The sequence below is a fragment of the Talpa europaea genome, assembly GCF_964194135.1.
Source record: "Talpa europaea genome assembly, chromosome: 16".
NCBI lineage: Eukaryota > Metazoa > Chordata > Mammalia > Eulipotyphla > Talpidae > Talpa > Talpa europaea.
In genome coordinates this window covers 41,905,524-41,931,601 of record NC_140084.1, presented here as the reverse complement: position 1 = coordinate 41,931,601, position 26,078 = coordinate 41,905,524, and the positions used below count along the sequence as shown (strand labels likewise).

Genomic DNA, 26,078 nt, shown 5'->3' with positions numbered 1-26,078 from the left:
TCTGCAGCGCCGGTTTGTTCCCCGGCTGCTCCCCAGCCACCGGAGGAGGGTCCCACATGGCGCGCAGACCTCTCCTGCCGCCTGCTGCTCCCCTCAGCAGTGTACTTCGCTCCTTCTGCCTGCTCTGCTCCCCGCTCTGCCTCTGGTGAATTCTCTCACCCTCCCGCGCTTCTGACTGTGCCCAGTGCATGTATAAACAAAACAAATAAATAAATAAAAACAAACAAACAACAAAAAAAAAGATTTATTTATTTATGCATACAAGAACTGGGGAACAGGCCAGAGGTACCGGAGGTGAGAAGAATCACCAGAGACAGAGTGGGGAACAGAACAGGCAGAATATGACTGAAATACACTGCTGAGGGGAGCAGCGGGTGAGTCAGGAGGGGTCTGCCACGCCATGTGGGCAACTCCCTGGCTGGGGATCGAACTTGTGCTGCAGTGGCTGCGGACAGCTTTACAGGTTGCGCCTTAACCCCTTGTGCCACCAGGGAGGCCTGGCTGGCCCCATTTTGAACACCCTCCGTCTTTGAATGAGCTCTGGGACAAATGGTGTAGTTCACAGTTACCTGGTTTCTAGATGCCTTATGGAATTCCCCCCTTTTCATGCACAACTTAGTGTACAAAGGGTCCCCCATGCAGATTTCTTGAGTTCTTATGCCCTACTCTTTCACTGCCTTTTGGCCTTATTAGTTATATTCTTGGCTTTCTGTTAATGTCAGTTCATCCCAGTATTGCTTTCTTTCTCTCTTTAATGTGGTTTTTGGAGACCAATCCTTTTCCAGGCTCTTCTAGTATCCTTAACTATTGTTACATCTCGTCACCCTGACCTGGAAAACCCTCAACATTAATTGACTCTGGTGTCTATTTTCTCCCCTTTGGCTCCCGTGGTGCTTTTGTGCAGCTGAATACGTAAGTGGGTGGGTGATAGCAGCATGAATATTATATCGACAATACCCTGAAATCCTCTTGGGGTTCTAACAAGCTTCTTCTGTCTCCTTTTTTATTTCTTCGCCATTATCTACCACTGAGCTTTCAATTCTTAAATATCCTCAAATCTGTTTCACCCGCTTTTTATTTATTTTTTTAAGTTTTTTTAAAATTAATTTATTTATACAAGCACTGGGTACAGTCAGAAGCGCGGGAGGGTGAGAGAATTCGCCAGAGCCAGAGTGGGGAGCAGAGCAGGCAGAAGGACCGAAGTACACTGCTGAGGGGAGCAGCTGGCGGCAGGAGAGGTCTGCGTGCCATGTGGGACCCTCGCCCAGTGGTGGGAGATCGAACCGGCGCTGCAGAGGCTGAAGGCAGCTTCGTAACCCAGCTCTCAACCGCTGCGCCACTGGGGAGGCCCTCAGCCACTTTTTAGATGTCCCCTTTACTTGCTTCATAGAGAAGTCGAAATTATATATTGAGAAATCTCTTTCCTTCCACAGTTCACAATAATCCTCACTTTATACTTACTCTTTTCCCCCTAAATTTCAGTTAAATGATAATTGTATCCCAATTTAAAATTAAGACTAATTTATTTACTTATGCCATGGATCCTTTTGGCCAATAATGGACTTTGAGCTAATGAATATTAAAAATATATTTATTGTAATTCAAGATATCCTAGTCTACCAGATGTTTCCCGTCAGTGTTTTCTTTTCACATTTTTAATTAGGTTAAAGTGTGCATGAAGTTTACCATCTCAACCATTTTTAAGTGGCCGTAAGTTTTAACTTTTATGATAGAACTTGTTACGTTCAGTGGTGTAGCCATCACCACCATCCATCCTATAACTTCTCATCCGGTAAATGTGAAGCCCGATACTTTTCAAACAATAACTCCTTTCTCTCCTCTCTTCACCATTACACTTGCTGTCTTTTTTTTTTTTTTAAAGATCTATTTATGCATGCAAGAACTGGGGTACAGGCCAGAGGTGCGGGAGGGTGAGAGGATTTACCAGAGACAGAGTGGGGAACAGAACAGGCAGATTGATGGAAATACACTGCAGAGGGGAGCAGTGGGCGAGACAGGAGAGGTCTGCCGCATCTTGTGGATAGCTCCCAGGCCAGTGGGGTATCAAACTTGTGCTGCAGTGGCTGCGAATAGCTTCATAGGTTGTGTCTTAACCCCTTGCGCCACCAGGGAGGCCCTACACTTGCTGTCTAGATGATTTTGACTTGTCTGTGAGTAGAATTGTGCAGTATTTGTCTTCTTGTGACTATCTTATCTCACTTAGCATAATGATCTCCAGCTTCACCTGTGTTGTAGCACATGTCAGAATTCCCTTCTGATGGTTCAACAATATCCCATTGGATGAAAACATCACATTCTGTTTATCATCTTTTTGTCTCTCGATGGACTTCGGCCACTTCCATGTTTCAGGGATGGTGAATGGTGTTGTTGTGTCATGTCGTGTCATATTCAAGTATCTCATTGAGTCCCGGCTTGCCATACTTTTGGGTATGCCTAGAAATGAAATTGCCAGGTCATGTGGTAATTTCATTTCTAATTTTTTAAGGGCTCTTCATATTGCTTCCGCAGTGGCGATTTCATTTTATATTCCTACCAACAGTGCACAAGGGCTCCAGTATCTCCACATCTTTGCCAACACTTTTTTTGTCTTGTTCTTTTGACAGTAGCCATCCTGGTGGGTACGAGGTGGTCTCTCATTATAGTTTCAGTTTGCATTTCCCTTCGTGATCATTGTGTGTGTCTTTTCATGCACTTGGTGACCATTTGTGTATTCTTTGGAGAAATGTTCAATCCTTCCCCATTTTTGAATTGGGTTGTTTATTTTTATAAAGTTTTAGGAGTCCTGTACATATTCTAGATACTAATTTCTTTGCAGACATGATTTGCAAATATTTTACCCCATTCTGAAGGGGTCCTTTTTACTCTTGTTACTGTTTCAATGTATAAAAGTCTTAAGATATCCATGAAGTATAATTTGTCTTTTTTTTTCCTTTGGTTGCCTGTGTCTTTGGTGTCATAGCCAAGAGATCATTGCCAAATCCAAATGTTCTGAAGTTTCTGTCCTATACTTTCTGCTAAGGATTTTATGGTTTAGGTCTCATATGAGATTCTTGTTCTACTTTGAGGTTGAATTTTTTTTAAGATTTATTTTTTATGCATACAAGAGCTGGGGTGCAGGCCAGAGATGCTGGGGGATGAGAGGAATCACCAGAGACAGAGTGGGGAGCAGAACAGGCAGACTGACTGAAATGCACTGCTGAGGGGAGCAGCGGCCGAGACAGGAGAGGTCTGCTGTGCCATGGGGGTCAGCTGCCTGGCCCAGGATGGAATTGGTGCTGAGGTGGCTGCAGTGGGTGCCATTCCTCTCCCATGGCCATTTTGGAGCCTCCGTGTTTTGAGAAAAGAGGTGACCTTTAAAGTTAATAGATAATAAAAACTTAAACTCATTATTTCAGCCTAAACAATTACCTAAGACAACTAACAGTCCTTGGTACATCCCTATCAAAAGATTTCTCTATCTATATGGCCTGCAACTAGAGACCAGCTGCTTCCTGGTTATCAGTTATTAGAACTTTTTCTACCTAGAAGCTCCTAGTGTAATCGACTTTATGAATCATTAAAAGGCTTCTCTAAGAAACTTCCATAAAAGGAAAATTACGCCAGCTCTGGGTTGCTTATCAGGCATGCCCTTGCACAGTATTTATTTCCCATACTCAAGTGGGCCAAATTGTTTAGTGTTTAATTTTTAAGCAGGTAATTCTCCGTGCCATGTGCTCACAATATTCTTATACGCACAATTTATTGCCCAATGTATTTTCCGAGAAGTTTTTTCTTGTTATGACCAAGAACAAAAAACAAAGGGATGTTTATTCTTCAGCTCCACGGTGTGAGGCCTCTTTAAAAGTCTTCGGCCCCAGGGTGTGAAGCCCTTTTTCTTCAGCCCCACAGTGTGAGGCTCTTTGAAAGTCTTCAGCCCCACGGTGTGAGGCCTTTTTCTTAGCTACTTGTCTTATCTGGCTGGGGCAGCAAGGCCCCTTGCAGCAATAATGGGTCTCTGTCAATAACTGCTACCTTATTTAGATGCCCCCACCACTCTTTCCCTGGAAGGTCTCTCTCTTGGAAGGTCTCTGTTTCCCTGTCAATTCTTTAATAGGTGGAATTCACCAGGGTGTAAGGTCAAGAATTTAAGAATTCTCTTCTAGAAGTTACACTCATCAGTGTATGTTTTTCAGGGTCATATATTTTATTTCTTGAGCCCTCAATTTTCAGGCATCATCCCTGAGGAGAGTACAGAAAAATAGTTTCCAGTTACCTCTGGTAGCCTTTTGGGATATTATTCACTTTAAACACTCATAATTAAATTGGATAATTACTGTGCTGAGAAAAAGATGTGTAGGATTTTCCTTGTCATTGATGCTAGAAATATCACAATTATCGCAGCTCTAGAGAGATGAGGTCAGAAAACCAAACCTATAACTAGAGATTCCCTCCCACAACAAATCTGGTAAACACTGGACCCAACATTCTGGAACAAAGGTTATTCAGGTGAGTGGAGTTTTACTTCAGATTTAGAAACAGTCTGGAAATGAAAAGGGTTGAGTATTCAGAGATGGGAACCTACATGATCTCCAAATAACTGTGCCTTTTCACAAGAATGTACAAGAGTCCCCGATGGAGCTCCCTTCACTGGGAAGAGGTGTTGCTTGCTGGCAGCAGAGATTCTGTTCCTCTCTCCTTTGCTTCTTGTCTCCTCAGTTCTTTTCCCATGGTAGGTCTGTCCGAATTCTCACTTCAGTTCTGTGGTTACACCTTTTTAGTCTGAGATTTTCCAGCATGGGATCCAGACAAATTAAATGTGTACTAGAGAGAAGTATAGGTCTGTGCATGGAACATCTTAAATGTTAATATCTTGATTCCATCAGACCTCGTCTCTTGGTAAGACTGACTCTTGGATATTCATTTACACTGAAAATTCTTCAACATGTGCAGTGCCTGAACACTTGAAGGCATTGTCTGACTCTTCGTTAGAACTGGTATACCAGGAAGTGACCCATTATTGTAGATGCTGATCTTCAAGTCAAAATAATCTTCCTTGGAGCAAATGGGAGACCCAATTATAGAGGAAAACTGTTTCCCAGTGAATATCCTCACAGCTGGGTCCTCAGTCCCCGTGGCATACTGGGGTCTCAAATTTGGAATCTGAAAGGAGATCTGGGTCCCGCTGTCAGACGTGTGATGTAGAACTTGACTTCTGCTCTGTGTTCCAGAGGATCCGAAAAATCCTCAGAGCCACTCTGCTAGATCAGGACAGAGGCTAGTGTGGGATCAGTGCTCACGAGATGTAATGATTTAGTGAAATCTCACTGAACCTCGAGGTGCATGTGTAACAGGGTGGTCCCAGGAAAGGGGGAGGTTCCCTGCCCCACCCAAGGGAGGGTGGAGCTGAGCAGGAAGAGGAGAAGCTGCAGAAGAGACTGAGGAAGGAAGCAGGATGGAGCCAGGAGACCTGGAGGAGGCGCATGGAGCCTAGAGACATGTGAAGAAACTGCGCTTGTTTTTTGGTCGTGGACTGGGTGACACAGATGTGGGTGAGACCCATGGGGAGGTGACAACGGCAGCTTTTATCTTGATGTTGATTTTGCTCTTTTCCTTCCGGGCTTGTCTGGTTATTTCTGACCCTTTGCTGTGGGTCCCCACTGGAAGATGCTTTAGACTTGTGGCAGGCTTTGGGGCTTTGCTCTGGGCCAATCCCATTTGGATGGACTTTTACCCACGAGGGGACGGGTAACTTTGGGTGCTTCACTTAGAAACTAGACTCTTTGCCTTACCTGTATTGTTTCCTAGTTTTATTAAAGTTCCTTCCCATTAAAGTCTCCTATGTTTTGTGTTGATGCGGCGGATGGCAGAACCCATTTAGAATAGGCAGGTTTGCGGGGTTTGGGCTGACCCTCTCCCTGTCCTATAACACATGGACTTTAGGGAGGCCTCTCCACACTTTTCGCTCACACCCAGAGCCCACGCAGGACTCGTCACCACCCACATCACTCTCCAGGCCGCTTGCATCTATCTTGCTGTTTCTTTCTGCCCGTGGGTGACTGATTCATGGTCTTTTTGATTACTTTTTTGTCTTAAAGTGAATTTTTCTGTAAGATTTGACTTGATACTCCAATTCTATACTTTTAAATCATTCACCAGTTTTTCTAGTCCCTCATACTGACCAGTTATTTTCTTTTACATTGAACTTCCTATTCATAAATTTTACTAGACACTTTTATTCTGACCTTTGCTATATTTGAGTTTTCTTCACTCACACTGTTAGGGGGAAAAGGATGTCTAAAGCTAATTCCATACAGGCTTTGTGGACTCCACCCCCACCCCAGACCAAAGCCAAAAGACACTGGGAACTCCAAATCCCATCACCACCCAAGGGAAGGTGGCTGGGACCTGAGGGTGGGGTTAAGCAGCCAGGTTGGTATAAAGCCAGACACGTGGGCTTTGGAGGGGATCCCCCATTTTGGCTCCCCGCCAGCTCACAGCGTCTGGCCAGCTCTGAGAGTGCCTTTGGGCAGCTCTGAGAGTGCCTTTGGATTTCCAGCTCGGTGGATTGGGCAGGACGCATTAAAGACTTTATTTCCCTATTTTCTCCCTGAGTTGTACATTTCCTTAATTCCCTTTCCCTTGTAAACAAACCTTTTATTAACCTTTTGTGTGTGCCTGTAGTGGAGTATTAATAAGTCCCTTTTAAGCGCGCGGGTGAGGACCCACAGCCAGGCAACCCGTTTTATACTGGGGTTGTCGTAGAACAACTCCACACACTTCTATTGCTGTATTAAGTTTTAGGAAATCATTTAGGTCAATCTGTTTCATTAATGTTTTTTTTTTTTTTTAAATGACTTGGTTTCTTTGCTTGAAAATCTGGGGGGAAGTGACTTGAATTTTCTTGTACCATTATAGTTTATATTTGAGGAAAATTGCCTCAAAAGCTACTCCCCAAATTCTCACGTGATTTTGATTGATACTGAATTGAATCTACAGATTAATTTGAGGACGTTTCCAATCCTGACTTGAATATTATATCTTCTGCTCAGGTACATGGAAATACCGCACTCATTCAAGATTTCTTTAATGCTGTTTTGTTTTTTTGTTTTTGTTTTTTTTACTTTTATATTTCCGGTACATTCCTCATCTAGTTTACTCCTAAGATTTTTAAAGTGTTCATACACTGTGTATAAAAAATGTTTGCATGATTTACTTATTGCTTCTTATTGAAGAGGCTTACTTATTGCTCCTAAGACATTCCAGTTGGTTCTTTGTAGCACAAAGATATAATTTCCAGCTTGCCATTTTGTTAGGGGGAAGTGATGTCCTGAGTTAATCCTATACAGGCTTTGTGGACTCCACCCCCACTCCAGACTAAAGCCATCAAGACTCTGGGAAAGACAAATCCCATCACCACCAAGGGAGGGTGGCTGGGACCTGAGGGTGGAGTTGGGCAGCCAGGTTGGATATAAAAAACCAAACACGTGGGCCTTGGGCTCTCTGGCTCGCGATCGCTCGCCTCCCTGCTTCACAGCTCCTGGCTGGCGGCCAGCTCTCAGAGCGCCATTTTGGGATTCCTGATCGGCGGAGCGGGTAGGACTCATTTAAAACTTTGTCTCCCACTTTTCTCCCAGAGCTGTACATTTCCTCATTTCCCCTTCCCTTGTAAATAAACCTTTTTTATGAACCTTTCACGTGTGCCTGCAGTAGAGCATTGATAAGTCCTTTTAAGCACGCAGGTGAGAACCCACAGTCAGGCACCCCGTTTTGTATCGGGGTTGCTCTACAACAATTTTACTGACCAAGTCAGAAGAATCTTGACTAATTATGTCTCTGTGGTGATGTGACTCTCTTTTCCTCCAGCGAGACAAGCTTCCTTCTTATGTTCACTCTCGTGTTAATTATGTGTACTTTGGGGATGCATTTTTGTTAGTCATGTTATTATTAAATGTATTGCTCAACAAAACCTTTAAGTCATTGATTCAAAAGTCGAATTGAAAAATTAAATTGACTTACAGAAAGATATTTGGCACACACAGTACTGGCTAGGATCTCGTGCAACATAAGACAAGGATATGAGGTGTGACTAACACAATTAGTGAGCTTAATGTTCTATTTTTAACTACAGGTAGAGAATCTGCATTCCATGTTAATAAGTCTATTAATGTAAATGACATTGCAGTAACTTTTGACATGAAAACAGTGATTCCATTCACTTGTTTATTCTCGTAACAGGTATTTATTGAGTGCCTACAAATAACTGATCTAGACCCTAGATTGAAGCTGAAAACAAGGTAGACAAGATACCTGCTTTCATGGCCCATAGATTTCTTTTTTTTTTTTTTTTTTAAAGAAATCCACTTCTTTTTTTTTTTAATTTTTTTTTTTAATAGAGGCATGCTTTATTTATTTGTTTGCTGGTTTGTTTGTTTGTTTTGTTTATACATGCACTGGGTACAGTCAGAAGTGCGGGAGGGAGGGTGAGAGAATTCACCAGAGCCAGAGCGGGGAGCAGAGCAGGCAGAAGGACCGAAGTACACTGCTGAGGGGAGCAGCGGGCGGCAGGAGAGGTCTGCGCGCCATGTGGGACCCTCCTCCGGTGGCCGGGGAGCAGCCGGGGATCAAACTGGCGGCGCAGAGGCCGCGCGCAGCTTCGCAACCCAGCGCTCAACCGCTGCGCCACCGGGGAGGCCCCCATAGATTTCTTAACATGCAATGCAGGTTTTCTGCTTCATCGTGTCTGGCCCCTTTCAGTTTTTTCCATCGGAGAAAACTGTCTCCGTCAGCAGAAATAAGATAATCCAATGTGACAATTTTAAGTATCATAATTACCACAAGAGATATATTCAGTGATGAGGAGAAACGAACTTTAGGGCTAGAAATTTTATGCCCAACAATAGAATGGGGTTTCCAGAAAGAAGATTAAAAAAAATTTTGGTGAGACCCGTTTTTCATGTGACTGGAAGAGACGCATGTGTTCCTTTTGTTTCTCCACAGGTTCTGTGGCTCTAAGCAAAATCATTCTCCTCAGCTGCTGAGGGAATGTTCTCTGTTGACTTGGCCGTAGGCGTGGTCATCCTTGCTCAGACTGGAATAGGGACTTTGGGGAATGTGTCACACCTCTGTCATTATGTCTGTTCTGCCTTCAGGAGACATAGGTTGAGATCATCGGAGCAAATTATCAGCCATCTGGCCTTATCCAATACCTTGGTCCTTCTCTGTGGAGGAATCCCTCAGGCAATGGTTGCCTTCCAGTGGAAATCTTACCTAGATGACACTATGTGTAAACTTGTCTTTTACTGGCACAGAGTGGCCTGGGGAAGCTGCCTCACCACCACCTGTCTCTTGGGTGGCTTTCAGGCCTTAAGTATTAATCCCACAAATTTTAGATGGGCAAAATTAAAGTTTAAATCCCCAGTGCATATTAATTCTCCCTGTATCTTGAGCTGGGTGTTTCATTTGATGGTAAATATCATTGTTCCTATGCGAATAACTGGACAGAAGAATAGCACAAATGTCAGTGTGAAATCAAATCTTGGATATTGCTCACGTGTGTCTATCAGTGTAATTACAGAATGGATATTTGCAGTTATTTTTGTCTTTATTGATGTTATTTGTTTGGGACTGATGATATGGGTCAGTGGATTCATGATCTATTTCCTTCACAGGCATAAACAGCAAGTCCAGTACCTTCACAGCACCAGTAAATCCCCATCAATGTCCCCAGAGGCCAGAGCCACAAAATCTGTCCTGACAGTTGTTAGCGCTTATGTCATCTTTTATTCTTTCTCTTATGCTTTCGAAATGCAGGTTTATCTTACTGACAATCCACAGTTGTGGCTTCGGAACGCCAGTGTGCTATTAACAGCGGGTTTCCCAATCCTCAGTCCTTTTTTACTCTTCAAAAGTAACTCCCATGTCTTCAGCTTGTGCTCTTCCTGATAAGGAAGATGTAAGGCTTGCCCAATTACTGACAGCATTGTACAATACTCCTCATCCATTTATCTCATACTGTGAACTATCTTCTCTATACCATTCATATTTTAGACAGTGGGGAAACAGCGAGGATGTTTGCTTCAATAATGTTCATGGGGAATCCAGAAATCAAATAAACAATTACACAGATAATTATATAATTGCTGTTGTGTCAGTTGCTGCAGTGAGGGGCACAGGATACTATGTTTCAGGGTCATGGAAAGCTCTTTGTGTCTCTAGTTAAGGCTACTCCCTGGATATTTTGGAGGAATTCAGCTATAGTGTGTATTTCAGGCAATTGGTGAATGTAGAAACTTGTATCTGACAGCCAACCTTGACTGTGTGCTTAACTGATTCATCACTGAAGAGTCCCTATTTCAGGGAATTGGACAAGTGTGTCTGATCATCATTTGCAGAAAGGAACATAGAAGATACAAACAATGGAAAGAAACTCCTATGCATCACCTGCCAAGAATAAGAGAATTCAGAGCCAAGGCTACTGAATTAGGGTGGGGTGACAGATGAGGTTAGGGATTCGTACCATGAATCCGGCAATAATTTCAGGTAGGTTAAAGTTTTATAAGAGAAAGGAAGTACTTAGAAAATTGTCCAAGGAGGTACTAACAATTACAAGCATAGTTTATTGAATTGAGCAAGAGTAAACTTGGGAAAAAGAAGACTTAGGAAGGAGACTTAGGAAGTAAACCAGGTGAGAGGGAATGATGGTTCTGATGAAGATAATGAAAACCAGCAAGAAGAAAGGCATATGCACTTGAGAAATACTTCCTTAGAAAGAAGGATGTGCTGAGCCTAGTGGTTGTTTCATAAAGAGTTGTTTGAGAAAGGCTTGTGTGGACAGTGACTCACACTTCTCTTAAGACTTGAGCACCCAGGGCCTCCCCGGTGGCGCAGCAGTTGAGCGCTGGGTTGTGAAGCTGCCTGCGGCCTCTGCGGCGCCGGTTCGATCCCCGGCTGCTCCCCGGCCACCAGAGGAGGGTCCCACATGGCGCGCAGACCTCTCCTGCCGCCCGCTGCTTCCCTCAGCAGTGTACTTCGGTCCTTCTGCCTGCTCTGCTTCCTGCTCTGGCTCTGGTGAATTCTCTCACCCTCCCGTGCTTCTGACTGTACCCAGTGCATGTATAAACAAAACACACAAATAAATAAATAAATAAATAAATAAATAAAACATGCCTCTATTAAAAAAAAAAATTAAAAAAAAAAAAAAAGACTTGAGCACCTGGATTGGTGGTGGTAGTGTTCCTTCATTTTGAGAAACCAGGGAAGTTATAGTTTGGGTGTTAAGACCCTGCACGTTATTTTTAGCATGTGGAGTGTATCGTGTCCCTGTGACCTCATGCACTCGTCTAGTTATATATCACTCGTCTAGTTATATATCACACGTGCACATACAGATGAGTAGAGTGAAGGTGGAAGGTTTGATTTGGAAATACACCATAAGGCTGGCAATGCCATATACTGGTAATAGGAGCTTAGGCAGGACTGAAGTAAGAGGCAGGGAAATCTGAGAGGAGAGTAGGCCTGAGATCTAGTAATGAGTTAGCTTCATCAAGCATCAGATAGAGGAGGCGGAGCTACACTTTTAGTGTAGATTTATATTAAGAATATTTAGTGATCTTTTGCTGTATGCCAGTCACTGTTATAAGTGGTACTGGAGGGCCTCCCCTGGTGGTGCAGCGGTTGAGCACTGGGTTGCGAAGCTGCCCGCAGCCTCTGCAGTGCTGGTTCGATCCCCGGCTGCCGGGCAAGGGTCCCACATGGTGCGCAGACCTCTCCTGCCGCCCGCTGCTCCCCTCAGCAGTGTATTTCATCGGTCTGCATGTTCTGTTCCCCACTCTGGCTCTGGTGAACTCTCTTACCTTCCCATGCTTCTGATTGTACCCAGTGCTTGTATAAATAAATAAATAGTTTTTTTAAAAAATGTGGTACTGGAAATAATAATAGGAAAAAATAAGTGTTCATAGAGAGTTTACCTTCTGTTTGGAGAGGCAGAAAATTATTAGACAAACAGGTAACACTGTACAGTATTTCAGATGGTGGTAGGTGCCCTGCTGAAAATGAAAAGTAAGGGATCGGAAGGGAGAAGGAATGTCCTGGGTGATTCAGTTTTAAATAATCTGGTCAGGAAATCTCTTCCTAGTACTAATATTTGAATGAGTCCAAGATGGCTTGAGGGAGTAGATGATGCAGATAGTCCTCAGCAAGAATGTGGCGGGTGGAGAGAAGAGGTCAAAGCTCAGATGAAAGGAGAAATTTGTTGGTGTCTTGGAAGAAGGTACCAGTGTGGTTGTGGGGGAACATGGCAGTGAGCAGACAGTAGGAGTGAAGAGTGACAGATTTATGTGAAATGTAGGAAATTAGTTTGACTTCCACTCGGAAAGAGAGCTGTTAGTAGTTTTTGAGCAGAACGACCTGATCTGGTAAACTTTTGTTGTTGAAAGAATGTCTGCGGTGGTTTTATCCCGTTACAGTTCATCTAAGCTGTGGCCGTGTCGCCAAGAATTCCTTTCCCGGACGGTTTCAGGTTAGAGCTGGTGGGCCCCACATTGTACCATATTTAGAAGTCGGAAGGGAAGCCGCACCCTCGGTGAGGCGAGGGCACAGCTATGCAGCCGCTCTCCGTGGTGCTGACGCGCCGTGATGTGCTCCGCTGGCTCCATGCCCCGGCTGGGCCAGGTGTGTGGGCGATCCGTGGCAGCGTGCCAGCTTCTGCAGGTGACCCACGTGGTAGAAGTTGCAGGTCGTGAGATGCTGATGCAGGCTCTGGTTTGTCTTCACTCTACCTAGTTCACACCCAGCTCTTGGTTCCCGACTGCTGGACCTAGAGCATGTGGACCTACAGCGTCCCCTTGTAAGCTTCTTCCATATCTCTCCCAGTGTTTCTACTTCTCTGAATCCTAACCAATGCAATGATATTCCTCCTGGGTTTTTACTTGTGAGATCAGCAGGAAACTAGAGACCATTTAGAGGGCAAAGTGCAATGATTCAGATGAGTTCTGGTGGACTAGTGTCTTAACAGCAGAAGTGGCAGGTGTTGTTCAAATTCACGTGTTTTTATGCATTTGTCTTTTTTTTTCTTTTCTGAGAAATTAATATCCCCAGGTAGGACAAACCTTTCTTTAAAAAAAAAAAAAAGATTTATTTATTTATACAAGACCCGGGGTACAGGCCAGATGCGCGGGAGGGTGAGAGGATTCACCAGAGACAGTGGGGAACAGAACAGGCAGACTGACGAAATACACTGCTGAGGGGAGCAGCAGGCGAGACAGGAGAGGTCTGCCACGCCATGTGGGTTGCTCCATGGCCGGTGGGGATTGAACTCGTGCTGCAGAGGCTGCAGACAGCTTCACAGCACTGCGCTCAACTGCCTGCGCCACCAGTGAGGCCTGAGACAAACCTTTCTTATCTTATTTCTCTGCCAGCTTCCAGCACAGTTCCAGGCTATTCTTTACTTGACCGGATTACTTTCTCCCCATAAATTTTATTGTAGTATATCCTTCATAAGAAAAGTAGTCTAAATAAGTCTACAGACCATTACATTTTCCTAACTTGAACACTAATAAAACCAAAATCCAGAATAAGAAATAATAACATCTCAAGGTTTTTTTTTAAGATTTATTTTTATTCACTTCTGTACACAAGAACTGGGATGTAGGCCAGAGGTGCGGAGGATGAGAAGATTCACCAGAGACAGAGTGGGGAACAGAACAGGCAGAGTGACTGAAATACACTGCTGTGGTGGGCAGCGGGCGAGACAGGAGAGGTCTGCTGCACCATGTGGGTAGCTCCCTGGCCGGGAATCAAACTCAGGCGCAGTGGCTGGTAATAGTGCTGAGACTTTAACTTGAGGGAGGCCCCTCTAGTCTATTTATTTTATACCACTGTAAAGTCAGTGATCCCAAAGGTATCCACTGTCCAGATTTCTAACACCTTACATTCATTTGACTGTACTTGAACTGTGTATAAATGGAATCAGTTTGTGTATACTCTGTCATGCCTGACTTCTGTGACTCAGCCTCAGGTTTCTGAAACTCTTACATGTCATTGAATATAGTTGAAGTTCTTTTATATTCACATCTGCATGTTATTCCATTTTGTAAATATGAGACAACAGAATCATTCTTTTTTTTTTTTAAAGATTTATTGATTTATTTATACAAGCACTGGGTACAATCAGAAGCGCGGGAGGGTGAGAGAATTCACCAGAGCCAGAGTAGGGAGCAGAGCAGGCAGAAGGACCGAAGTACACTGCCGAGGGGAGCAGCAGGCGGCAGGAGAGTTCTGCGCGCCATGCGGGACCCACCTCCGGTGGCCGGGGAGCAGCTGGGGATCGAACCAGCGCTGCAGAGGCTGCGGGCAGCTTCGCAACCCAGCGCTCAACCGCTGTGCCACCAGGGAGGCCCAACAGAATCATTCTTGAGAGCTCATTGGAGATCTTGCAGGGAAGCACAGCGACTCTTATACACTTGACCAAAGCGATTCATTTCTGTTCTGGGAATGTGAAGGGGAAAGGATGTCCTAAGCTAATTCCATACAGGCTTTGTGGACTCCACCCCCACTCCAGACCAAAGCCATCAGGACTTTGGGAAAGACAAATCCCATCACCACCAAAAGGAAGGTTGCTGGAACCTGAGGGTGGAGTTAAGCAGCCAGGTTTGGTATAAAACAGGACACATGGGCCTTAGGGGGCTCTCTTTTGGCTCTCCGCCAGCTCGCGGCTCTCGGCCAGCTCTCAGAGTGCCATTGGGTTTCCAGGTCGGCGGATCGGGTAGGACGCATTTAAGACTTTATTTCCCTATTTTCTCCCTGAGTTGTACATTTCCTCATTTCCCCTTCCCTTGTAAATAAACCTTTTATTAGCCTTTTGTGTGTGCCTGTAGTGGAGTATTAATAAGTACCTTTTAAGCGCGGGTGGGGACCCACAGCCAGGCAACCCGTGTTATATCGGGGCTGCCCTGTGACAGGAAGGCCGTCCTCTCCCACCGCCATGCAGCTTCTGGAGGGATGCAGATGCAGCAGTGAGGAAGGGTACACCCACCAAGCCATCCATGTCAGCCAAATCAGCCCCGGTGATCAGCCAGATTACCCCCACATCCTGACAACTTAATCATTCTAGTGTACATGCTTATTTGCCTTGTTTCTTTTTTTTTTTTTTTTCAAATTTTTTTTTTTAAAGATTTATTTATTTATTTATTTGTTTATTTGTTTTATTTGTTTATACAAGCACTGGATACAGTCAGAAGCGCGGGAGGGCGAGAGAACTCACCAGAGCCAGAGCGGGGAGCAGAGCAGGCAGAAGGACCGAAGTACACTGCTGAGGGGAGCAGTGGGCGGCAGGAGAGGTCTGCGCGCCATGTGGGACCCTCCTCTGGTGGCCGGGGAGCAGCCGGGGATCGAACCAGCGCCGCAGAGGCCGCGGGCAGCTTCGCAAGCCAGCGCTCAACCGCTGCGCCACCAGGGAGGCCCTGCCTTGTTTCTTGATTTGACTTTAGAATAAAGCAGTTCTTAATATGCTCCGTCCATGTTGAGACAGGGCAAGCTAGGGTTATTAGGCAGTTTTAGGACAGTGCAGGAGGGGACCTTTGAAGAATTCAGGAAGGCTTCAGAGATAAGGACAAGCAAGGAAATGAAACCAATTCCACTGGGAAAAACAAACATGCCAGCACCACAGATAATCTTGTTAAGGATGGTCCTGGTTTTCTTCAGATGATAAGATAAAGTGTAAAGATGCTCACCGGGAGGGCTAGACCATAAAGATAAAGATATAACAAATGGGGAGAGACAGACCTGTTAGATAAGGAATGTGAAGATCTCCCACTCAGTAGCAAATTAAGTGAGACAGCCAAAAACTGACCAATCACAAAGAGACTGGTAGAGCTTTAGAATAATCAGGGAAAGAAAGTATATATTCCCTGAGACACGACTTCACTTTGGCTTCCTTGCCCCTCCCAGGCCTGGTTCCCTGGCCTGGGAGTCCCACTTTATTTCTGTTCTTTTTTCTCCTCAATAAACTTTTTCTTCTTCTAAACAAACCTGCGCTTCTGGCTTGCTTGCCTGAGCGTCTGCGAAGTTCCTGCTGCGGCTTCGTGAGACACCAACCCCTGGGGGGTCTAGCGGCTGGGGCTCAGCGCTGCCCTGCAGCCTGAAATCCGATCCTGGCTGGGAGACTAGGCCTGACAATTCCGGCATCAATGTCTTTGTGCCGGAAGCCAGCTCGGGCAAACTGTTGTGTTAGGAGTTCCGGTAAGGATGAGACTTGAGTGGGCGAATCTGAGCGATTAGGGGGATGGGGAGTTTGGGGACAGCAAACACTTGATCAGGGTGCAGACATCATCCTGCTGAGGGTCTCAGCAGCCCTTTATACATTACAAGCAAATCATGATAGTGTTATAGAGCAGCCCTGATATTGTACGGGTTGCCTGGCTGTGGGTCCTCACCCGCACGCTTAAAAGGGACTTATTAATACTCCACTACAGGCACACACAAAAGGTTAATAAAAGGTTTGTTTACAAGGGAAAGGGAATTAAGGAAATGTACAACTCAGGGAGAAAATAGGGAAATAAAGTCTTTAATGCGTCCTACCCGATCCGACGACCTGGAAACCCAAAGTCACTCAGAGCTGGCCAGACGCTGCGAGCTGGTGGAGAGCCAAAATGGGGGATCCCCTCCAAAGCCCACGTGTCTGGCTTTATACCAACCTGGCTGCTTAACCCCACCCTCAGGTCCCAGCCACCTTCCCTTTGGTGGTGATGGTGTAACAGGGTGGTCCCCAGGAAAGGGGGAGGTTCCAGGTTCCTGCCCCACCCAAGGAAGGGTGGAGCTGAGCAGGAAGAGGAGAAGCTGCAGAAGAGACTGAGGAAGGAAGCAAGATGGAGCCAGAAGGAGACCTGGAGGAGGCGCATGGAGCCTAGAGACACGTGAAGAAACTAAGAAACTGCGCTTGTCTTTTGGTTGTGGACTGGGTGACACAGATGTGGGTGAGACCCGTGGGGAGGTGACCATGGCAGCTTTTATCTTGATGTTGATTTTGCTCTTTTCCTTCCGGGCTTGTCCAGTTGTTTGTGACCCTTTTCTGTGGGTCCCCACTGGAAGATGCTTTAGACTTGTAGCAGGCTTTGGGGCCTTGTTCTGGGCCAATCCCATTTGGATGGACTTTTACCCACGAGGGGACTGGTAACTCTGGATGCTTCATTTAGAAACTAGACTCTTTGCCTTACCTGTATTGTTTCCTAGTTTTATTAAAGTTCCTTCCCATTAAAGTCTCCTATGTTTTGTGTTGATGCGGCGGATGGCAGAACCCATGTAGAATAGGCAGGTTTGCGGGGGTTTGGGTGGACCCTCTCCCTGTCCTATAACAATGGGATTTGGAGTTCCCAGGGTCTTTGGCTTTGGCCTGGGGTGGGGGTGGAGTCCACAAAGCCTGTATGGAATTAGCTTTAGGACATCCTTTTCCCCCTAACAATTGTACATAAGCATATGTATTAGAGCAGGAAGATAACAATATCACATCTTCCTCTAGAACAGCCAGGGGTTTATTTGCCCTCCAGCAGAGGTTGTAACATTCTTTCTTTCTTTCTTTAAATATTTATTTATACAAGCACTGGGTACAGTCAGAAGCGCAGGAGGGTGAGAGAATTCACCAGAGCCAGAGTGGAGAGCAGAACAGGCAGACCGACGAAGTACACTGCTGAGGGGAGCAGCGGGCGGCAGAAGAGGTCGTGCACCATGTGGGACCCTCTCCTGTGGCCAGGGATTGAACTGGCGCTACAGAGGCTACAGGCAGCTTCGCAACCCAGTGCTCAACTGCTGCTCCACGGGGGAGGCCCAACATTCTTTATTTTGAAGAAGGCACAGTTGATAAACAAAAGTGTTCTTAGAATAGCCATTGATCTTAAACAATTATTTTATTACTGGCAAAAACTTATGTGACCGAAACTAACATTTCTATGTTTACCATGGTGAACGATTTTATAACTAAGGGCTTGGGGAAACAAAGGACAGGAAGTTACCTGGGGAAGGGAAACAAAGGGATTTTTTCTAACTAACCTATAAACTTAAGACTAACATATAACCATGATTAAAGCAAAAACAGAAGGCTTTCATATAGAAATCATCATCTAATAATATATATTGTTTCAATATCAAGGAACCAAGGGCCTGAAGGGCGTCAGTGAGCTCTCAATTAAGGGAGGAATTTTCCTAATCTAACAAAAGAGTTTTCTACTTATTACTCCCCTGCTTATCTCGTCAGCCTAGTTTCTGTATCTAACTTTACGATCAAGGGAAAATTCCTTTTTCTGAAAGATTGGTGATTGTTGTTTTAAGGAACTACAAATATTTCATCGGAGGCAGGGCAGGAGATGGTTATAGCTTTTGGTTCCCAGAATAGTTAATATGTGACATATCAGTAGTTGTAACATTGACTATTTCCAAGTGCATTATTTGTGCTGTCATGGCTACAGAATTGTTGTTGACTTAAATTGTCACATCCAGGGGAGTCAGCCCTAAACAAACAGGAAGAATTTAGCAGGAGCCGGCTATGGCACCTTCTGGCTTATCAGGAATTTTCTTACATTTGGAGCATGGCTCGAGTCTGCCTCCCAGCTGCTATCTCTAACTTCAAGGCAAAAGAATTTCCTTTTCCATTTAGCCCTTGCCTCAAAAGACCCCAAATCCATATCAAAAGACTTGTTTACAGCGTTTTTTTGTTCCCGGAAGTTTTTCACTTGCTAATGTAAGGCCAAATGTTGAATTACTGCCTTATGGCAGAGAATTACTAATTTTATAAAAAATATAGTATTTGTGTCATGCAGTGCCATTTACCATCAAATTGGTTATTCAGTAATTGATCAAAAAGCATTTGCAGTTTTACTTTTAAATGCGTATTTAAACAGTTGCCATATACGGTAGAAACTAGCCATAAACAAATGAGAAGAATGTAGCAGGAGTCGGCTAATGAGATTTCTGACTTTTCAGGAATCTGCCCCATGCCCAGACCTTTGTCAGACAGCATGAGTAGCATGGCCCTCGCCATCTTTGGGTATATTTATACATGGACTTCCTCTAAGTATACAGCTAGAGAAAAATTGGTGGATCATAGGATGACTTTAGTAGACAATGCCAGACAGTTTGCCAAAGAGGTTGTATAAATTAATTGATAATTCCCAGTGTATGAGAATTCTGTTGCTCTAAATATTCCAAATGTTGGGGCAACCTTTGGTATTGTCCATTTTTTTTTTCACATTTTGGACATACTGGTGGACATGCAGTGATGTCACATGATTTTAATTTTCACTGCCCTATGACTTCTGAAGTTGAAAATCACACATGTATATTTATTGGCTATTTGATCTTTCTCTTTTGTGAAGTTCCCTTTAAAATGTCTTGTTGGTCACCGTCCTTTTTTCTTATTTATTGTTAAGAGCTCTTTATATATTCACAGTGTGAGTCCATTGTGGATCTGTTCAATATAAATATCTTCACCCATTTGCCTTTTCACTTTTTTATTCATGTATCTTCTAAATAGAATTTCTAAATTCTAAAGTAGTCCTGTGTAGGAACTCTTTGCATACTCCAAGGTCATGACCTTACTCATATCTGCTTTGATCAAAAATTCTTTTTTTTTTTAAGTTTTTTTTTTTAATAGAGGCATGTTTTTATTTATTTGTTTGTTTGTTTGTTTGTTTTGTTTATACATGCACTGGGTACAGTCAGAAGCGCGGGAGGGTGAGAGAATTCACCAGAGCCAGAGCGGGGAACAGAGCAGGCAGAAGGACCAAAGTACACTGCTGAGGGGAGCAGCGGGCGGCAGGAGAGGTCTGCGCGCCATGTGGGACCCTCCTCTGGTGGCCGGGGAGCAGCCGGGGATTGAACCGGTGCCGCAGAGGCCGCGGGCAGCTTCGCAACCCAGCGCTCTACCGCTGTGCCAACGGGGAGGCCCTGATCAAAAATTCTTATTGCTGATACTTCCACATTTATCTATAAAGTATATTGCTGCAGACAGGACAGCTGATGAAGTTCTCTGCCATAACAAAGACTCAGAGTCTAAATGAATTTGCAATGGGGGGAGGCTGGGAGTGCCATCGAGAGCAACTTTGCCTTTCATTTTCCCAGCCCAAGCTTTTATTGAAGATAAGAACAAAGGAACAAGAAAATAGCACACATTGTGTTTTTGCTTATACAGATTAATAAGTTACTGCTGAAAACAAGTTTTCCTGGTTAGTAGGGAACATGTACAGAAGCCAGTGGGTCCTCAGAGAACAGGAGTCAATTCTGGGAAGAAGTTCTGAACAGAACTTCTGATGTCCTGGAACTCCATATGCAGAGTAAACAGGTGCTCTCCAAAATCTCTAGCTCCCAACAGCATATGATTTCATTGTTGTGGATGGTGTTGTGGGTGACTAGTCAAAGACCGGCTCTTACGGATATCCAAACCCCAGTGAAGTCCAGTGCCTTCTTTATTCTTGTCATAAATCAGGTTGAGCTCTCTACTCTTTCCATTGGTCTGTTTGTCCTTGTGCTGCTGCTGTACTATCTCAATTATAATAGCTTTGACATAAACCCTCAGGCTTTGTTCTTCAGTTTGCCGTAGCAATTCTTTGCTCTTCACATTTCCACATTTTATAATCAGCTTACACTTCATTTATCACTATTTTGAGTGACTTCCCTTTTGAAACTTCATTTTATGCTTCTTTATTGGTGGACTTAAGAAAGTCAGTTTTGTATTTTGAATTAAATCCAGCAATGTTGCAAGATAATATTACTGTAACTCCTTGTTTATCTCCTGTGTACACCAGCATGTCACCTGTGAATAAAAGCAGGTTTAATTTTGTTCAGTTCATATGCCTTTTAGTAATTTGTCTTGCTTTCAATGCATTGAATGGAGCCTTCAACAGATACTATCTGTATTTTTGATATGCTGCTATCTTGAGAAGGAATTTTATATCCATGCTTAAGTGCTATGCCTTAAAATGTCCTTGTCAGGCTTTAGTATCAAAATTATTAGACTACAGGAATGAGTTGGAAAGTATTTCTTTTTTATTCTCTAGATGAATTTTTGTAAGCCTGGTATCCTTTCTTTCTTGGGATATTCATTGATGAAGCAATACAGGCATGGGATTTTCTGCATTTCATGCATTTCCATGTGAACTATTTACTGTGAAAAAATTTTAAATATTGGTCAAATTTCTTTAATAAATTTAGGAAATTCAGAGTTTCTGTCTCTTCTTGTGCCAATTTTCATAAATTCTATTTCCCCCCCAAAATGGTCATTTAGCTAAATTGTCAAATGTTGAAAAGCGGTTTATTGAATCTTATTTGAGTCTATATTCAGGACCTCTTTTTCATTCCTGTTGTTGCTAATCCTTGCTTCTTCCTTCCCTTCCCTCCCCTCTTCTCTTCCCTCCTTTCTCTCTCTTTCCCTCTACAGGAGGTGAATCTATACTTTCAGTTCACTTGTTCATTCATTCATTTTATTAAGGATATTCAATGATCCTTTACTGTATGCCAGTCACTGTTATAAGTGATACTGGAAATAATAAAATAGGAAAGCACAATGGTTCTTATGGAATTTGCCTTCTACTTGGAGAGGCAGAAAAATGCTAGACAAACAGTATTTCAGATGGTGGTAAGTGCCCTGCTGAAAAGTAACAGATAGGAAGGGAGAAGGAATGCCCTGGGGGATTCAATTTTAAGTTATTTGGTCAGGAAATCTCTTTCTGATACTAGTATTTGAATGAGTCCAAGATGTCTTGAAGGAGTAGGTAATGCAGATAGCTGTTGGTGAGAATGCGGAGGGGGAGGGTGGAGAGAAGAGTTCGGAGCAAAGATTAAGGACCTTTGTTGGTGTCTTGGAAGAAGGTACCAGTGTGGCTGTGGGGGAACATGGCGGTGAGCAGATAGCAGGTCTGTTATTTAGTGTGTGTGGGGGTGAAGTCTTTCATCAAATTGGGGAAACGCTGAGGCATTAACCTTAAATTCATCTGCTGTTACATCTTCCATCTTTCATTTAAGTCTTACATATATTTCATCTTCTGTATCTCTTGCCTTTTCTATGGTTTTAACTTTCTTATTTGTATGTTTCTGGGTATTTCTTTCTCACTCACTTTTAAGTTTCTAATTTTGCTTTCAACTGTGTCTAAACATCTAATAATTTCAGAAGGAGTGTTCAAATAGAGTTAACTTGTGCTCATTTAATCTAAGAGAAAATAATCACATCAATACAACAAATGTAGTATCCAGAGAAACATGCAAATTAATTAGGAAAAAAGAAAAAAAAAAGAACAGAAATAACAGAAAATCAAGAACAGGAAAGTCAAAGAATGATGATTGTGGGGGAAACATTTCTGAAAAGATGCTCAACTGAAATTGAAATGCCTGAAAACAATTACTAAAATAAGTATCGAAAGTGAGGCTTTAGAAATAGTTGATTTGGTAGACATATTCCTGTCAAATTGCATATTAACAGCAGTCGAAGAGAACAATTTGGCCTATCTAGTAGAATTAGATGTGTCTAGCCTGTGAACAGTTGAGGAATACCTAAAGTACTTGAAAGGATATAAAATGTGAGAACAGGGCTCCCTGGTGGTGCAAGGGGTTAAGACACAACCTATGAAGGTATCCGCAGCCTCTGCAGCACGAGTTCGATCCCCGGGCGGGGAGCTACCCACATGGCAAAGCAGCCCTCTCCTGTCTCATCTCCTGCTCCCTCAGCAGTGTACTTCAGTCGATCTGCCTGTTCTGCTCCCCACTTTGTATCTGGTGATTCCTCTCACCCCCCACACCTCTGGCCTGCACCCCAGCTCTTGTATGCATAAATAAAAATAAATCTTTAAAAAAACATAAGAGCAGTTCTACCACTTGCATACAATTAAAGAAATTGTATACATTTGTATACAATGATCACAGATAAGGAGGTTCACTGAAGTGTAGCTGAAGTAAGGAAAAGTTGCTGAAACCTAAACACTAAACAGTAAGAGGGCTTGAGTGCATTATGGTGTTCATCTCAAAAACAGGATCAAGTGGATTTTTAATTATAGGAAAGTGGCAGCCCTACCTAGAGGGCAACCCATTGACTTCAGAAGACGCAAACCTCAGAGAAATGTACTTTCCCTAACACAGCTTAGCATCTGCCCCCTATATCTTAATAGTCCATCTTTAGGGCCCCTCCTTTTTGGTGATAACAGCCTTTCCAATGTGGGTTCACATCCCCAAAATACCAGGTGTTGTGAATGGAACTTCCTTAGCAGAGCTTAAGAGACAACGGGATAGACAAGGTTAAGCAAATTTTCTTTAGTCTCAGACTCCTAAGTCTTCCCATAGCTTGGCAACAAGCATCTGTTTCTTAGAAGGGATTTAATACTCAAAATTTCAAAGCCTCTGTGGTCACAGAACATTGTTAAATGCCATTAAATACTGCTTTTCTCAGAGATGTTCTTTCAGGTGTGCTGGGCCAAGGCCTGGTGTCTGTCTGTCCTGTTCCAGGTTATGTAACGACTTTATCTCCTTAGGTCAAGTCACAGAGTAATGATGTAGGAGACCTCTGTTCTTAGGGGCTACCTACAGAGAGGGCAAATGTCATGCCCACAGTACAGACTCAAATACCAGCAACAACTATGTGAAAAATTATATAGAAGCAAACCAAAAAATGACATATGAACAATCACTGAATATAAAGAAGGCTATTGTATGCTACTTTTTTTCCAAATGGGCAGCTTCTAATTTATGATGAATTTTGTGCAGGAAAAAAGCTGACTGTTCCACGTCGTTTTTTCTTGGGTTATGAAAAGCATTACGACTCTCCGAGTCCTCAGAGGCTTTACTTTCCTCACCTTCACACTTAATAGTGATTTCTTGCTCACATTAGCTTTTAGAGCGGAGTTCTGATTTTACTTACTCTGCTGGATTCTACGCACAATGGTCAGTTTATGTAAGGAGCAGATGGTGGGAGGTGTTTACCCTCATTAAGGGTCTGCCCCTCGCCTGCATTTGCTGATGGTGTCAGCAATGATAAAAATAATACCAAGCACATATGCTTCAAAAGGTGGTTTTTATTATTTCATTCTCACAAAAATACTATTAAATAGGTACTACGATCACCATTTAAAAACTGAGGCACATAGGGTTTTGCCAAATATCACACAGGCCTCGGTGGAGCTCATGAAAACAGCAGCAGAGGTGTCCTGGGGCCAAAGTCTCCCTGTTCGCTGTGTGAACGGAATTTAACTGCGACACTCAGTCCTGGAGACAATGCCAGCCCTGAGAGCTGGAGCTTAGAGATCTTGACTGCAGTTTGACGGGGCTTATTTACATCTGAGAGTCAGTAATGAAAAGAAGGGAACTTGATTTTGTCAAGCCTTTTCCTTTCCATTTCATATTCTGGCAACCCAGTTGTATTTCATTTTATGAAAATACTGGACAACAGCAGTTTGTGGGGGGCGAGCCCTTCCTCTTGTGTTGAGGTGCACTGCAGCACTGCTAAAGTGTAGGCAACACTGGAGAGGAGATAGTGTCTCTCTCCACATACAGAGTTGAAAAACTCTCTCTGTTAAGTTCTGAGCAAAAGAGGTGTGATGCAAAGCAGGTTCCCACCTGTTCCCTCACAAGCAAAAATATCTTAGGAGTTCTCTGCCGTCATGAAAGGCCTTTACTGTAAGGCCTCTTTACAGGCATAGGGTTCCTCGCTAAGGTGATTTCTCTGATGTGAATTTAGTTGATCCCTACGATTAAAGGTTTTCCCACATTCTTTGCATTTATGGGGTTTTTCACCAGTGTGAATTCTGTAATGGCGGGTAAGTTCTGCGTTAACACTGAAGGCCTTCCCGCATTCTTTACATTTGTAGGGCTTCTCGCCCGTGTGTACTGTGTGATGGCGAGCAAGTTCTGCTTGAAGACGAAAGGCCTTCCCACATTCTTTACACCCGTAAGGCTTCTCGCCGGTGTGAAGTCTAAAATGTTGAGTGAGATGGTACCGGCGGCTGAAGGCTTTCCCGCACTCCTTACACTCATACAGGATCTCACCGGTGTGAGTTCTCTGATGTAAGGTAAGCTGGTAGCTACACATGAAAGCATCCCCACACTGATGACACGCGTAGGGCTTCTCCCCAGTGTGGGTTCTGTGGTGTTGAGTGAGATGGTAATGGCGGCCAAAGGCCTTTCCGCACTCCTTACACTCATAGGGCCTCTCGCCCGTGTGGATCCTCTGATGCTGAGTAAGGTGACTGCTACGAATAAAGGCTTTCCCGCATTCCTGACATTTATAGGGCTTTTCGCCAGTATGAAATCTGTGGTGCTGAGTAAGTTCTGTTTGGAAGCGAAAGGCCTTCCCACATTCTTTGCATTCATAGGGTTTCTCACCAGTATGGATTTTCTTATGCTGAACAAGGTATGAGCCGTGGCTGAAGGCCTTTCCACATTCACTGCATTTATAGGGTTTTACACCTGTATGGATTTTCTGGTGTTGACTAATATGTCGCTGCACCCGAAAGGTCTTTCCGCAAATCTTACATTCATAAGGCCTCTCGCCAGTGTGAATTCTCTGGTGTTCAGTGAGGTGGTAATGGAGTCTAAAGGTCTTCCCACAGTCACCACATTCATAGGGTCTCGCCCCAGCATGAATTGTCCGGTGCACCCTGAGGTCCCCCACACGACAGAAGGCCTTCCCGCACTCCTTACATACATAGGGTCTCTCACCAGTGTGGATTCTCATGTGTTGCATGAGGTAGGACTGCTGTCTAAAAGCCTTCCTACACTCCTTACATTCATAGGCTTTCTCTCTGGTAGGGATTTCCTGATGCAGAGGAATAGCCAGGCGTTTTGGGATTGTGGTTGGGCTAATGCCTCCCATCCGCTGTTCTCCTCGTCTCTCAAGTTCACGATTGCACCGCGCGTCATTTCTGAAAGTAGTGTCCTCATAGAGGCCGGTTTTACTTTTTTCCACAGTCTGCAACTGAGACAAGTAGATTTCACAAATATCCTTTTCTGGAAAGAACTTCTTGGGTACAGATTTAGATCTCAAACCTGAAAAACAAAATGCAAATAGGAAACATGCTATAATACGATTTTTTTTTTTTTTATGTTGGGGGCAG

The 26,078-nt window shown here is 43.8% G+C and overlaps 1 protein-coding gene across 1 annotated transcript; it reads left to right on the top strand.

The window, feature by feature from the left end:
* Nucleotides 1–9,042: 9,042 nt before the first annotated feature.
* On the top strand, nucleotides 9,043–9,942 carry LOC311186420 (vomeronasal type-1 receptor 4-like; the record flags this gene model as incomplete). Its single annotated transcript, XM_084257437.1, has 1 exon — nucleotides 9,043–9,942. One exon carries the CDS (start codon nucleotides 9,043–9,045, stop codon nucleotides 9,940–9,942), a length of 900 nt encoding a protein of 299 aa, XP_084113563.1.
* Nucleotides 9,943–26,078: the final 16,136 nt, after the last annotated feature.